The following is a 15,000-nucleotide window of genomic DNA, read 5'->3' as shown; positions in this document are numbered from 1 at the left end:
CTGGCGGGAAGTTGCACATAATGTATAAAATAGTAGGTGAATGATATAGGAGTCAGACGTTAATATAGTGCTAATGAAAAGTTTGGACACTCCTCTTCATGCAGTGGTGTTCCTTGATCTTATTGGAATGTGCACATTTTAGATTCAGACTGAAGGCAGCAAAAAAAACCCAAAAAACATAAGGAATGTGCATTGACAAACGCGCAGTTTACACTTTGTTTCTTAGGAGATTTCTTGGTTCTACATCTGCAAGATCTGGTTCGCATGTCCTTCATGGCTGCAACAGATCATAGTGAGCATCTTCGTATGGTTGGACTCCAATCGCTACTCCTGGTTATACAAAGATTTTCCTCTGTGCCTGAGCCTGAATTTCCTGGGCATCTTATACTAGAGCAATACCAAGCCAATGTGAGTTCCCCTTTCTACTGCAAATATATATACAATATATCAATATAAAATATTTTATATCATTATTTTTTTTTGGGGGGAGATTAACAGGTAGTAGCTGCAGTAAGACCGGCCTTCAACTCCGATACCCATCCTGATGTGACTGCTAGGGCTTGCCAGGTAACTAATGTGTCTCTAGTCCATGTAATGTCCACTCCTGCAGTCTGGGCCAGTCTGTTGGGCTATGTAAAATGCACTTTGAATGTTCTCACATAGTCAAAGACTTTGCTTTTCTGTAATAACTGAATAGTCACCCACACATGAGCTTCTATTAGTGACTACTATTATGCAGTATGTACCTAAGTTATATAAGCAGGTTAGCTTACTTAATATTCACCTAGTACCCACTCTCCAGGTATTTAGTAGGGAAATGGCAGCGTCATTTTGAAGAACACACAGCAGTACCTATTTTCCTTTTCAGTTGACTGTCTTCATGCGCAGTATGATCATGTTGGGTTATTCTTACCTTTTGTGGTATACTATACCTCTTATTAATATTTCATTTTCATTGTGTGGTGCCCATCACCTAGGTTACCATCCACCTATTCCATCTATTAGAGTTGACGGGGGAAGCACAGCTCTTACAAGTTCTTTCCAATAGAGCTACAGCATGGAAGCGCACATAGCCATGCCACTGTTTCGTACTGTCAATTATCAGGAGCGCACTGACCCTCCTTCCGGTAGGAAGCCATGAGGCAGAGGAGCAGTGCACTCCTGAAGATAGACAGAAGAGGTTACCTTAAAAAATGCGTGGCGCACTACCAGCACCAGCTGGATCATCATGGTTTGTCAAGGGAACTCAATATGTGTATATAAGTATCAGAAAGTATATGTGCCATTCTTCTCCCCCCTACAGGTTTGCAGTGCATGGTTAGCCAGTGGTGTTGTGAAGGACCCCTCAGACTTGCAGAGGGTTCAGCAGTTGCTCCTGTCTTCTCTAAGCAGAGTGCAAATGATGAAAGAAACCACAAGTGTATACAGTGAAAGCACCACTACCATGGAGTCATTGGCTGTACTGAAGGCCTGGGCAGAAGTAGGTGATATGCAAGTTCCCTTAATGCTTCTAAACGATCATGAGGCTGAACAAAGCCAACAAATGGCATCTGTCTCTGCCCTTCTCTGGCTCTATAAACCCACAACTGGCGATAGAGAGATAACAAGTAGATGGGAAGGTGCTCGTCAATATTTGGCCATGACAAGGGTGCTCCTGTAGTTGGTGTGAACAGTCAGTCTTTGCTGACAGAGTCCCTGTTGACTGATTTCATTGTCCCTGTATGAATCAATCAGGAATTATTTTTTCATGGTTTCAAGCTTACCAGTTTCAAATGTTCTTAATAGGTTTATATCGCAGGAGTGGAAAGAATAGGCCGTGAAGAAGGGTCTGGATCTGATCTTGAGGATAGTCTCCTCTCCTTGGTACAAGCTGATATTGCCACTCTGAGCAAGCTATGGTTGTCCGCTTTACAGGATCATGCACTACTTACCCTTCCTCCTGAGTGTGGCCATCAGCTTCCTTCAGCCGGTAAGTGTAGCCTGCAAGCCTCTTACTTTTTATGTCAATGTGACCCTTTAGTTGGCAGAGCAGTTACTTGTCAGGACTAACTTTACTTGTCCTTCCTAAAATTAAGTTAAAGGGGTTGTCCTCTACTGGATAACGCCTTCTCAAATACCACTGCATACTTTTGTCCCGAACTGATGCCGTTCTGCGACATACACATTCTGATTGCTGCAACCAATCCATCAGTTTTGACGGAAAAATGAAGGCTGCAGCTGATCAACAGCTGCTGATTGGCTGCAGTGGTCACATAACATTGTCGTGAGACAGTGTAGAGATCAGGGGAATTGCAACATTCGGGAGGTAATTACACTATTTGTTTTTTTTCCATATCTTATGCTGCACGGCTTAGCTATTAAGAACGGGTGGTCCAGTAGTGGACAACCTCTATCACTGCTCATTTACTAGCTAATATAAAGAGTAACTAAGACCTAAACCTAGCTGTGTGATATTACATCATTTTATTAGCTACTTCTTACTTGGTGTCCAGTCCAGGAAGCTGACATATTGGATTTTTCTCCTTCGTCTCATTGGGGGGACACAGGTACTGTGGGTGTATGCTACTGCCATCTGGAGGCTGACACTAGGCAATACAACACAAGGTTAGCTCCTCCCCCGCCGCATATACCCTCGCCCTGATTGCGAGCGGAAACCAGTTTTTTGCTTAGTGTCTTATGGAGGCACACACACAGTCTGGATCTCTCCAGACTATTTTTTTCTAGTTTACTATGAAGATGAGACAGGGGCGACGGATCCTATTGAAAGGGTCCGATCTCCCCAAACCATCAACGGGCGAGCACGCGTTGAGTATCGTCTCCGCGTATACTTTCCCGCACCGAGGGACATATCTGGGACTTTTCCCCAGACTTCTATTTTTGTTTGTTATTTTATGAAGATGAGACAGGGGCAATGCATCCTATTGAAAGGATCAGATTTCCCCAAACCATCAACGGGCGACCACGTGAGAGTGTCGCCTCCACGTATCCTCTCCCGCGACGTGGGACATGATGCCAGACTTAGCCCTGTCCACCCCTAGGTATTGAAACCATGGGCTTGCACAGAGGCACAAGACTAGTCTGTGCGGCCCCCACTGCTCCACCAACGCTAGACAGAGGTGCTGCAAGGCGGCGGACGGTCCCTCTCCTCGGCTGAAGCTGGACGGAGTTAGGGTGCCGGCACCGTCCTGGATCCCCCACCACCCCTCTCCTCCCCGGTATACCTGGTGGAGTCGTCAGAGATCGCAAATCACCGGTCGTGTGTGTGGGTCTCCTGGGCAGAGAGATGCGGACACAGCAGCGGTGTGCTAGGGGCGTGCAGCAAATCCTTCCTGGTGCTTCCTCCTGCAGGTAAGCTGGCGCCCGTCGCCACCACCGCCGCCTCCGACCACTCCTGCTGCGGAGCCTGGCGCCTCCGGCAGCCGCGCTGCTGCGGCGTTTACGGCTGCGCCGCTGCGGCGTCCTCGGCCGCATCCCGCGGGCGGATGCTGTAAAATTGAGCCCGCGGCTTTGGCCGGAGCTAGGTCGCGGCGGAAGTCCCGCCTCTGTCGGGATGTCACTTCCGGCGGCCCGCCCCTTGAAGCCGGGCAGGCACCGAATTAATTGAGGCCCCGGGTGGGATAGGCCGCGGGAGGTAGGGTGGTTGGCCTGCCACAGAGATGTGCGCAGGAGCGGTGGCATGGAGGACGCAGGAGCGGGTAAGGGGCAGCTGAGCTGCAGGTGCACGCTGGACACCCCTCCTGCCCCCCCCCCCCCCCTCCGGGAAAAAAGAGAGAAGGAGAAAAACGCCTTGCTCATGCAATATGGCCAGGGAGGGTAAAGCGTACGCTGCATGCATCTCCTGTAGAGAAGCTTGGCGGCTGCTAAGCAGCCTGAGCCAGGGCCGGGATCCAAGTGGGAGACCTAAGCCCAAACGTGCCCAGGAGCCCCCCTCCGGTAGCTGAGTCCAGAGAGCCAAATCCTCCGGAAGGCTATTACTATGGCGTCGCTTACAAAGGCGATCGACTGTCTTCATGCCCGGAGAAGGGTCCTCCATCTCACGAGAACCCTCGGCCTGCAGGGGCCACTCTCATGCCAGACAGATGCCAAAGGAACGCACCTACACGAGGTCTTTCCGGGTTGCCAGGTGCCTCGGCATCTGGGAGTTCAGCATCACGCTCTCTGTCACCTATATTACCTGCCTGCGGAGGCCAGGAGCAGGTAGAGTGTGGATTGGGACTCAGACGCTCCGCCGGACCTGGATATCCAAGGCTGTCAGTAGCAATAGACAGCCTCTTTGGAGCTGTCAAGCAAACCTTGGAGGTAGAGAATGAAGTTACCCTGGCCTTGAGCCATAAAGTAGCCTTTAGACAGGCCAGGCGTCCGCACGGAGTCTTTGGCACTCACCCAGAGTTTGAAGGCATTGGGCAGCGCCACGGAGAACGCCCAGATTGGCGCTTCTCGGGTCAGGAAACTATGGAGGCAAGATATCCATTTGCCCCTGAACTCTGTAGGAAAAAAAAAAAAAAAAGGAGATCGACGGAATCACCAGTGGTGGATCCACCAGTATCTCGTCTGGCCTCGAAGTCCATTAAGAATCCCTCTGATAGGCTCATTGAGAGCTTGGCTCGATTAGTGTGTTTGAAGTGTCAGCTTCAGCACTCGCCCCCTCCTCTGCGCAACAGGGAGAGCCAAGGCCAGGATGTCATGGGCTGAGTCAGGGAATAAGGCTTTGCGAGATAGAGACCTGCCTGCGGAGGTGTTAGAGGTCACAAATCAGATTCCTATGGCCAGAGACTACTTGATCAATGCCTCCTTGGATGCAGCCAATTGTGCAGCATCGGTAGCCGCTAACGCGGTAGGCATTAGGAGAGCCCCTTTTGTTAAGGGCTTGGCGAGAGGATTCTATTTCCAAGAGGTCTCTGACTTCCGTACCCTATCAAGGGCCTGTTCAGGGAAAAATTTGGATCAGCGTATTTCTGACGCGGCAGGAGGAAAGAGCAGCTTCCTTCCAAAGCAGAAGATCAGGCAACCTTTTTTCCTAGTTTCCGACATAGTTTCAGGTCTTTCACAACTCCGGGGGGACGGCGGCAGCCAGTTCGGCCGGTCCAAGTCGCCCCAGCCAGAACAGGGGGCGACAGGTCTCATGTAGACCCAATCCAGTGGAGGGTTCCGCGCCCGCCAGGTCGAGAGGTGCCAGGAACCCCCAGCCAAATGACTCGGGGAGCATTATGGGCGACATCAACAGGGCAGGCGGGCGCCTGCTCTTATTTAGTCATTCTGGGTCGAGTTAGCACACGACTTATGGGGGACGAAACTGGTGTCTACGGGTACGACTTACAGTTTGAGGAACCCCCAAGACGGTTTTTTGTCTGCCCGACTTCCCAAGGTACAGTCCAGGGCAGGGACGTTGCGGGGGGCCGTCAGGTCCCTCCAGGACGACAGGTCATTATTCCATACCAGAGCTCGAGAGGGCTCAGAAGTTTTATTCCAATCTCTTCACAGTCCCCGAAAGGGACGGGACAGTCAGGACAATTTTGAACCTGAGGCTCCTAAACAAGTTCATCAGGATCACACATTTCAGGAAGGAATAGCTTTGTTCGGTTATATCGGGCATGGTGCAGAGAGAATACATAGCCTAAGTTGGTTTTTAGGATGCCTACCTGCATTTTTTCTTTTGCTCCTCTGCATCAAAAGGTTCTTCGGGGCGCCATCAATGGCCAACATTTTTTAGTTTGCGGCGCTGCCCTTCGGGCTAGCCACCACCCCTGAGGGTTCACAAAACTAAGGGTAGGCGTAAGGGCCGTCTTACACTCTCGAGGCATAGTCGTCTTGCATACTTAGACGACCTCTTGGTGAAGGGTCCCTCTTTTTTTGAGCATGCAAGGAGAATGTCAGCATTACGCTAACATACGCTATTCCGCTTAGGATGGTTGGTCAACAGGGAAAGATCATCCCTTGTCCCAACCCACAGGATTTTCTTCCTAGGAATGATCTTCGATACCTCCCGAGGGTTGGTGAGTCTCCATCAAGACAGAGCCGTACCGCTCCAGCAGGGAGTCCGGAAGCTCCAGCAGCCAGTTCCTCGCTCCATTGGTTTCGGGATGAGGATGCTGGGGAAGATGGTGGCAGCAAGGGAAGCGATTCCGTTTGCCCAGTTTCCTTCTTCACCCGCTACAGCAGGCTCTCTTGTTAGATTGGGATAAGAATCCATTTGCCCTCGATCAGCGGTGCCAGCTATCCTCTCAGATCAGATGGTCACTGGAGTGGTGGACGGTCAGATCTTCGCTTCTTCAGGGTAAGCCTTTTCCCCCAGAACACTGGCTAGTGGTCACGACAGATGCCAGTCTCCTGAGCCTGGGGAGCAGTGTTTCATCACCACACGACTCGGGGCCAATGGTCGTGACAGGAGGCACGCCTCCAGGTCAACTTGTTGGAGATACGTATAGTCCGGCGGACACTGCAGTATTTTCGGCACTTCCTAGCCGAACCACCCGTTCGGATTCAGTCAGTCACAGTCAATGCCACGGCAGTGGCTTACGTAAATCATCAAGGGGGCACGCGCAGCAGGACAACCATGCTTGAGACGGGACACGTCCGGCAGTGAGCCGAGAACATCCAGCTGTATTTTTGGCGGGCCACATCCCAGGGGTAGAGAATTGGGCAGTCTACTTCCTCAGCCAACAGGAGGTCGTGGCTGGGGAGGGGTCCCGGCACCCCGAGGTTGTTCAGCATATTTGCAACGATGGGGGACACCAGATGTAGATCTGATGGCGTCCAAAATGAACGCCAAGGTGCCCGTGTTCGTTGCTCGGGCACGGGTCCCACGAGTGTTCGGGGTGGAGGCGTTGGTTCTACCAGGAGACCAGTTTCGCCTTTCCATACCGGTTTCCTCCGTTGCCATCGCTTCCAGGAGTTATCAGAAAGATCAAGGTAAAAGGGGTACCAGTAGAGCTGCTGGCACCAGATGGGCCCTGACGGGCATGCTATGCAGATCCGATACAGCGGCTCACCGACATCCAGTGGCGATTGCCGCGGCGTGCGGATCGGCTGTCCCAAGGACCGATCTGCCACCCGAACTCGGGGGCCCTGGGTTACATGGCATGGCCGTTGAATCTTGGATTCTAGCTCAAGCGGGGTTTTCACCACGAGGTGGGCGCTACAATGGTTAGCGCCAGGAAGCATACCTCGGCGAGAGTCTATCGTTACTCCTGAAAGTTGTTCTTTACTTAGGGTCGAGAGCACGGTGTTTCGCCGCGGACATTCTCTATTCCCGACATCTTGGCCTCTCTCCAGTCGGGCCTAGATGCAGGATTAGCCCGAGCTCTCTTAGAAGTCGGATATCGGCATTGTCCTTCCTATCCAAGTGTAGAATGGCTACTAATATGCAGGTAAAGGCTTTCATCCAGGGAGTCTCTCATCTAGTACCTCCCTATAAGGCGCCAATGGGCACCAGGGACCTTATCCTAGTCCTGAGTGTTCTGCAGGAAGCTCCCTTTGAGCCGCTACAGGTCTTTCCTTTACCATTTCGTTCGTGGAAGGGGGTATTTTTGGTAGCCATCGCCTCAGTTAGGCGATTGACGGAGTTGGCGGCGCTGTCGTGCAGAGCACCGTTCCTCGCTTTCCGCAAGATAAGGTGGTGCTTAGGTCAGCTCCCCCCTTTTCTTCCAAAGAGGTGTCCTCATTCCACATCAAGGAGGATATTGTCTTGCGCTCGTCCTGTCCGGTATCAGTGCATCGCGTGGAAGAAGCTCTGCACACGTTAGACCTGGTAAGAGCTCTCCGGAGGTACGTGTCAAGGACAGCACCCTTGCGCCAGACGGATGCGCCGTTCGTGCTCCCTGAAGGGCCCAGGAAGGGACTCGGTGCCTCAAAGATCGACCATAGCCAGAGGGATCCGTTTAACTATTCAAGAGGCCTATCGCATCAGAGGGGCGCTGGTTCCATCAGCGATCAAAGCGCATTTTACTCAGGCAGTGGGCGCCTCCTGGGCGCTTCGGCGGAGCAGGTATGCAAAGCAGCAAACTGGTCCAGCCTGTACACGTTTACTAAATATTACATTGTCCATACTTCGGTGGATGCAAGCCTGGGTAGAAGGATTCTCCAAGCAGCGGTAACGCACCTTTAAACAAGGGATGCATGGAGCTTGGATAGGTGAGGCAATCTCCCACCCAGGGACTGCTTTAGGACCTCCCACAGTACCTGTGTCCCCCAATGAGACGAAGGAGAAACATGGATTTTTGTGAGTACTCACCGTAAAATCCTTTTCTCCGAGGCGCTCATTGGGGGACACAGCACCCACCCTGTTATCCTGTTGGCTCTTGTTTATTTGATTAATGTGTATGTTGTGATGAATGTCAGGGTGGTCCTTTGCCAGACATATTGTTTACTGCATTAAGGCTAATGGTTATTGCTCTCCTACTGCTTTTGCACTAAACTGGTTTCCGCTCGCAATCAGGGCGAGGGTGTATGCGGCGGGGGAGAAGCTAACCTTGTGTTGTATTGCCTAGTTTCAGCCTCCAGATGGCAGTAGCATACACCCACAGTACCTGTGTCCCCCAATGAGCGTCTCGGAGAAAAGGATTTTACGGTGAGTACTCACAAAAATCCATGTTTCTTTTGGGTCCTTCCTATATAGAACTGACCCCATTTTTGTCTCAGGCTTGGAAGCAATACTGGCCTAAAATTTAGAAAGAAAGTCCCTGATGTGATGAGTGATCCATCCATATGACGGGCACACACAAGGCGACTAAGGCAGCTCTTCACAGTCAACCAAACTGCTCCCAAAACTTCAACTTCTTGGATTCCTTTGATTTTACATAGTTGGACTGGGACATTATGGTTAATTCAACCTTTAGGATTTCATTGGGGTTCAGTCCTGATTCCCTTTACCATGACTATTCATTTCCTAGCTGTAACACCATTATACAGTGGGGCAAAAAAGTATTTAGTCAGTCAGCAATAGTGCAAGTTCCACCACTTAAAAAGATGAGAGGCGTCTGTAATTTACATCATAGGTAGACCTCAACTATGGGAGACAAACTGAGAAAAAAAAATCCAGAAAATCACATTGTCTGTTTTTTTTTCATTTTATTTGCATATTATGGTGGAAAATAAGTATTTGGTCAGAAACAAGCAATCAAGATTTCTGGCTCTCACAGACCTGTAACTTCTTCTTTAAGAGTCTCCTCTTTCCTCCACTCATTACCTGTAGTAATGGCACCTGTTTAAACTTGTTATCAGTATAAAAAGACACCTGTGCACACCCTCAAACAGTCTGACTCCAAACTCCACTATGGTGAAGACCAAAGAGCTGTCAAAGGACACCAGAAACAAAATTGTAGCCCTGCACCAGGCTGGGAAGACTGAATCTGCAATAGCCAACCAGCTTGGAGTGAAGAAATCAACTGTGGGAGCAATAATTAGAAAATGGAAGACATACAAGACCACTGATAATCTCCCTCGATCTGGTGCTCCACGCAAAATCCCACCCCGTGGGGTCAGAATGATCACAAGAACGGTGAGCAAAAATCCCAGAACCACGCGGGGGGACCTAGTGAATGAACTGCAGAGAGCTGGGACCAATGTAACAAGGCCTACCATAAGTAACACACTACGCCACCATGTTTGACCTCTGTCATTGCCAACAAAGGATATATCACAAAGTATTGAGATGAAATTTTGTTTCTGACCAAATACTTATTTTCCACCATAATATGCAAATAAAATGAAAAAAAAACAGACAATGTGATTTTCTGGATTTTTTTTTCTCAGTTTGTCTCCCATAGTTGAGGTCTACCTATGATGTAAATTACAGACGCCTCTCATCTTTTTAAGTGGTGGAACTTGCACTATTGCTGACTGACTAAATACTTTTTTGCCCCACTGTATACTGGTTTAGGTAGTCAAATAATCCAGCAATTATGGACACGTCTCCACCCATCCTTTTATGGTTTCCTTTCTTTTTTTATATCACTTTTCTGTTAATTCTTTTTCAGGCGGAGTATTCTACACTTCTGAAACCAGTAATGCAGCCAGGCCACACTACTTTACCTCCTGGGCTACCATTCTGCATGCTACCTCTCTGTGGCTTAGCAACACTGGTTTCCTACCTGCAGACCCAGATGACGCTGGCAGCCGACTTTCCCGTCCTGTCACTCCGACTACTATGGGACAGGAGCGCAACGACAAGACTCCGGCCAAGTCTCCAGAAGATCTGAACTCGGAGAGATTTCACTTAATTCTTGGTATATCGTTAAAATACTCATTAGCTATAGAAAGCATATAGCTACACACTATTAACTTTCTTCTGTTTTGGACAGATTTGAGCCCTACTTAGGTCAACCATTAAATGGGACCTGTACTTTCAAGAAACTTTGCATAACTCAATTGTACAGGCAATTATAAGAATCTTAGTAATACGTCTTATCAGAGATAACTGCTTACTTACTCAATTTTTCCTCTCCCCCTTCTTACCTACTATGATAAAAAAAAAAACTGCTTATACAAGACAGACTGTTAGCTCACTGTGGTGTTGTGCCACAGCCCATTATTCTCTATGGGGAAGGGATGGAGTGAGGAAGAGGGAGATGCAGAAAGATTGTGCTGAGCTTTCTCTGGGTATCCCACTCACAATGAATTCAAGATGGTGCTGCAGAGTCCTGATCTCATGGTTGTAGAGCGTGATCTCTAGGTCACTGGGAGTCCCAGCAGTAGGCACATTATCCCTGATCCTATCATGGATAGGGAATGCACTTTTATTTTAGAAAAACCCTTACAGAAAAGGAATAAATTATTGACACTGAGATGATTACAAATGTTTATTGTCTATTGATTTTTCTCCTTCACCTCATTGGGAGACACAGGTACTGTGGGTGTATGCTACTGCCGCCTGGAAGCTGACACTAAGTGAAAAAAAGAGGTTAGCTCTTCCTCCGCCGTATACACCCTCGCCCCGATTGCGGGCGGAAACCAGTTTTTGCTTAGTGTCTGTTGGAGGCACACGTCGGTCTGCCTCAAGACTGATTTTTTTTTTTCTTCCCAGTGAAGATAAGACTGGGGCGACGGACCCTATTGAAAGGGTCCGATCTCCCCAAACCAACAACGGGCGACCACGTGTGAGTGTCCCTCCACATATCCTCTCCCGCACCGTGGGACATGATGCCGGACTTAGTCCTGTCCACCCCAGGGCATTGAAACCCGGGGCTGCACAGAGGCACAAGCGTAGTCCGCGCAGCCCCGCTGCCCCACCAATGCTAAGGACTGCGGGGGGGCAGGGTGGCGGACGGTCTCTCTCCTCACCCCTTCAGGGGGTAGATGGAGCTAGGGTGCCTGCACCGCCCTGGTCGTATAGGGCCCCCCTCCCCTCTGAGGAATGATGGCCAGGGAGGGCTCCTGCGGCGTCCAGGGATCCGGTTCCGGAGCGTTTTGGGAGGTCCGGCCGTTTCGCCCCCCCCCCCCAGGGCAGATGAAGGAATAAATCAAGGCCCCGGCTTCAGCCAGCGCTAGGCCGCGGACAGAAGTCCCCGCCCCCGGCATCGCATCAAGGTGGCCCCGCCCCCCGTAGCCTGGGCGGGCGCCTGAAGAAATTTAGTCCCTGGCTTTAGGCCGGAACTAGGCCGCAAAGTAAGGACCGCCCCCAGGATCCTTCTTTTTCTTCCGGGGGCCAGCCTGCAGTACTGGCGCGCAGATTAAAGCGGCACGCTGAGGACACAGGGGACATAGGACTGGGGTAAGTGCTGCCCCCCAGCCCCACGGACAGGCCGCGCTATCAGGAACAAAGAGCGTCCTCCCCCTGCGGTTTGTTTTTGTCAGCACAGAGACCTGACAGGTACAGCATGTCAGGAAAATCTAAGACTCATACGTTCCTTTACGCTGCATGCATCTCCTGTCAGTCGGCTTTCCCGCAGGCACAGACCAAACGGGTATGCGAAGCCTGCGATTCCGAACGCGCTCAGGAGCCCTCCCTTGCGACCGAGCCCAGTGTAACAGGCCCCCCGGAATGGGCGTTATCACTGTCTCAATCTATGGCGTCACGAGAGCAATTGAGTCCCTTCGAGCCCATGATAGGGGCAGGGACAGTGGCTCTCCTGTCTTAGAGGGGTCCTCTACCTCACACGAGCCTTTGGCCTGCAGGGGTCGCTCTCACTCCAGGCAGACCCAGGGGAAACGAACCCACACGGCGTCTCCCGCTCCATCCAGTGCCTCGGCATCCGTGAGCTCGGCTTCTCGCTCCCTGTCGCCAGCAGTCGATAGCGAACAAGGCTCAGACTTCGACTCGGATATGCCCCTGGACCTAGATACGCCAGGTGGTCAGGAAACGGTTGACAGTCTCATAGAAGCTGTCAACCAGACTCTGGGGATTGAGGATGATTCCACTCTGGCTGCGGGCCATAAGGTGTCATTTAAACGTGTCAAGCGTCCCCATAGGGTATTTTGCACTCACCCTGAATTTGAGGACATAGCGCAAAAACACAGAGAACGGCCGGACAGGCGGTTCTCGGGTCAGAGGGCACTCGAGGCGAAGTACCCTTTTCCCCCGGATCTCCGTAAAAAGTGGACGGAATCCCCAACGGTGGACCCACCGGTGTCGCGCTTGGCTGCAATCACTTTACAATCTGTGCCTAGTGGTTCTTCTATTAAGGATCCCACTGATCGTCTCATAGAGAACTTGGCTCGCTCAATGTTTGAGGCATCAGGATCAGCGCTTTCTCCCTCGTTCGCAGCAATGTGGGTAGCCAAGGCCATGATTTCTTGGTCAGAAACTTTGAATGGAGCGTTGCAGGACCTAGGCCTACCAGCGGAAGTATCAGAAATCCCAAATCAGATAGCCATGGCGGCGGACTACTTGATTAATGCAGCTTTAGATGCGGCCAACTGCTCGGCACTTGCAGCCGCAAATGCAATCTCCATTAGGAGAGCGCTATGGTTAAGGACATGGTGGGCTGATTCAGCCTCAAAAAAGTCCTTGACAGCGTTACCTTACCAGTGTGGCCACCTGTTCGGAGAGAGGCTAGATCAGCTCATCTCCGACTCCACAGGAGGCAAGAGTGGCTTTCTTCCTCCGCAAAAGGCCAAGCCGCTGTTTCGTCACCAGTTACAGGCGCGATTTCGGGCCTTTCGCAACCCCGGGTGGACGACAGCGGCCAACTCTGCCGCATTAGGGCGTCCCAATCACAATAGGGACCGACAGGTCTCATATAGAGCTAACCCATTGGTGAGGATGCGTGCTAACCAGTCTAGGTCGAGGGGATTCAGGTCCCAAAGATCTTCAGCCAAATGACTCGGGGCATTTGTCAGGCGGCACCAGCGGGGTAGGCGGCCGCCGCCTACTCCGGTTTCACCACGCCTGGCTCAATTTCACGCACGACACATGGGAGAGAGAGCTGGTGTCCACAGGGTACAAGATAGAATTTGTCAGGTACCCCCAAGACGATTTTTTCTTTCCCGGCTTCCCAAAGTGGATACCCGGGCAAGGGCTCTACTAGAAGCCATCGATTCGCTCTCTCACAACGGAGTTATCATTCCAGTACCGGAAAACGAAAAGGCGCAGGGCTTCTATTCCAACCTGTTTGTAGTTCCCCAAAAGGACGGGACGGTCAGGCCCATTTTGGATCAGATTTGTCAGGATCAATGGAGGATGAACAGATTTGTCAGGATCAGACATTTCCGGATGGAATCTCTCCGTTCAGTCATAGCGGCAATGAGGCAGGGAGAGTATTTGGCCTCTATCGATATCCAGGACGCCTATCTACATATTCCCATTTTATTCGGACTCCCATGAGAGCACCACGAGAGAGGGGATCCGCCCTTCAGGAACAGGAATCCTACAGATACAAAAGGGCGGCACCTCTCCCACGCATCAGTTGATTTCCTGTTCCTGAGGGGACGGGATCCTACAGATGAAGTTCCGGATGCCCAGGCCGGCCGGCCGGTGCAGGTGGCGGGGGGATCTCCTACCTCGACCGGTGCAGAGCTCCTGGAAGACGCCACGGTGGTCCTGGATGGGCGCACGGCGGTGGCGTGGATGACAGGGAGTAGCGTCCGGAGGATGGCTGTCTCCAGTGAAGAGACCGGCGGCGCCGGTGAGTATGCCCTCCGGGTCCCCCGGTCAGCGGCGCGGTCGCAGGGTCGAGGGGCAGCGTGGCTGCATGGTGCCGGGCGGGGAGCGCTGTGTAAGGAGCGCCCGGGCGTCCCGCATCACTTCCGGTCACGTGCAGGGGTCGCGGTGACGTCGGGGGCGGAACCTGGCAGCGCTTCCGGGTCGCGGCGCTACTGCGCAGGCCCTAGATGGCAGCGCCCATCAGGAAAGGCGCCGGTAAGTGCTGGACCACCGACCGGTGGCTGGGCAAGCTGGGAGGGGGCCCAATTAAGGGGGGCGCGGCTGGTAGCTGCTATCCGGAGGAGGAGGGGTATATAAGCAGGCCCCTACATGGGTTCCGTGCTTTGGCCACATTATTGCACGCAGTAATGGAGAGCAATCAGGAGAAGCAGCAGCAGCAGCAACGGCGGCAGCAGCGACAATCATCATTGCCGCCCCTTGAGGACCTTCGGCAGGTCAAACAGAAGAAAAAGGAGTCCCGCGACAGTAAGGAGCGTGCGGGACGAAGTGATCAACACTGTCATTAAAGCTCCTCTAGACAGACAGGAGCAGTGACTGAGAAAAACCCCCCTCATTCTCCAGTACTTAATTGCGGCACTGGTAAGTGATCTTCGTGAATGTTCACTCAGTGACGGGGCCTCCTTCTGTGTTTTATTCTAGAGAAAGAAAGCTATGAGTAAAAACAAACACAGGGAATGCGCACTCTGTGCATGCCTGTTACCAGACTCATGCCCCAAAAGGTTGTGTCCCCCCTGTATCCAGCAGACAGTGGCGGAGGAGTCGCCTGCGGTAGCTGCGACTTTAAGGGACATAGTCAGGGCAGAGATGAAAGAAACCTTGAAATCCATGTCCCAACCAGAAAGTCTAAGGGGTGGGGACCCTGTGGAGTCTTGATTCTTCGGCAGAATGGAGGAGAAGCAAGG

At 51.7% G+C, this 15,000-nt stretch overlaps 1 protein-coding gene across 3 annotated transcripts in view; it reads left to right on the top strand.

The window, feature by feature from the left end:
- The window catches only part of HEATR5A (HEAT repeat containing 5A), a 131,942-nt gene that overhangs the window by 88,025 nt on the left and 28,917 nt on the right, over positions 1-15,000 (top strand). For all 3 annotated transcript variants that reach the window (XM_073577810.1, XM_073577811.1, XM_073577813.1), the window contains 5 exons: positions 227-408; positions 499-567; positions 1,304-1,480; positions 1,786-1,969; positions 9,975-10,223. In XM_073577810.1, coding sequence (XP_073433911.1) covers positions 227-408; positions 499-567; positions 1,304-1,480; positions 1,786-1,969; positions 9,975-10,223 — 861 coding nt within the window. The remainder of the gene's footprint in view (positions 1-226; positions 409-498; positions 568-1,303; positions 1,481-1,785; positions 1,970-9,974; positions 10,224-15,000) is intronic.

Source organism: Dendrobates tinctorius, unplaced genomic scaffold (assembly GCF_039654945.1).
Source record: "Dendrobates tinctorius isolate UK_male_01 unplaced genomic scaffold, ASM3965494v1 ptg000057l, whole genome shotgun sequence".
Lineage (NCBI taxonomy): Eukaryota > Metazoa > Chordata > Amphibia > Anura > Dendrobatidae > Dendrobates > Dendrobates tinctorius.
The sequence above is the reverse complement of the archived record's forward strand: the minus strand, read 5'-3'. Positions and strand labels throughout refer to the sequence as shown.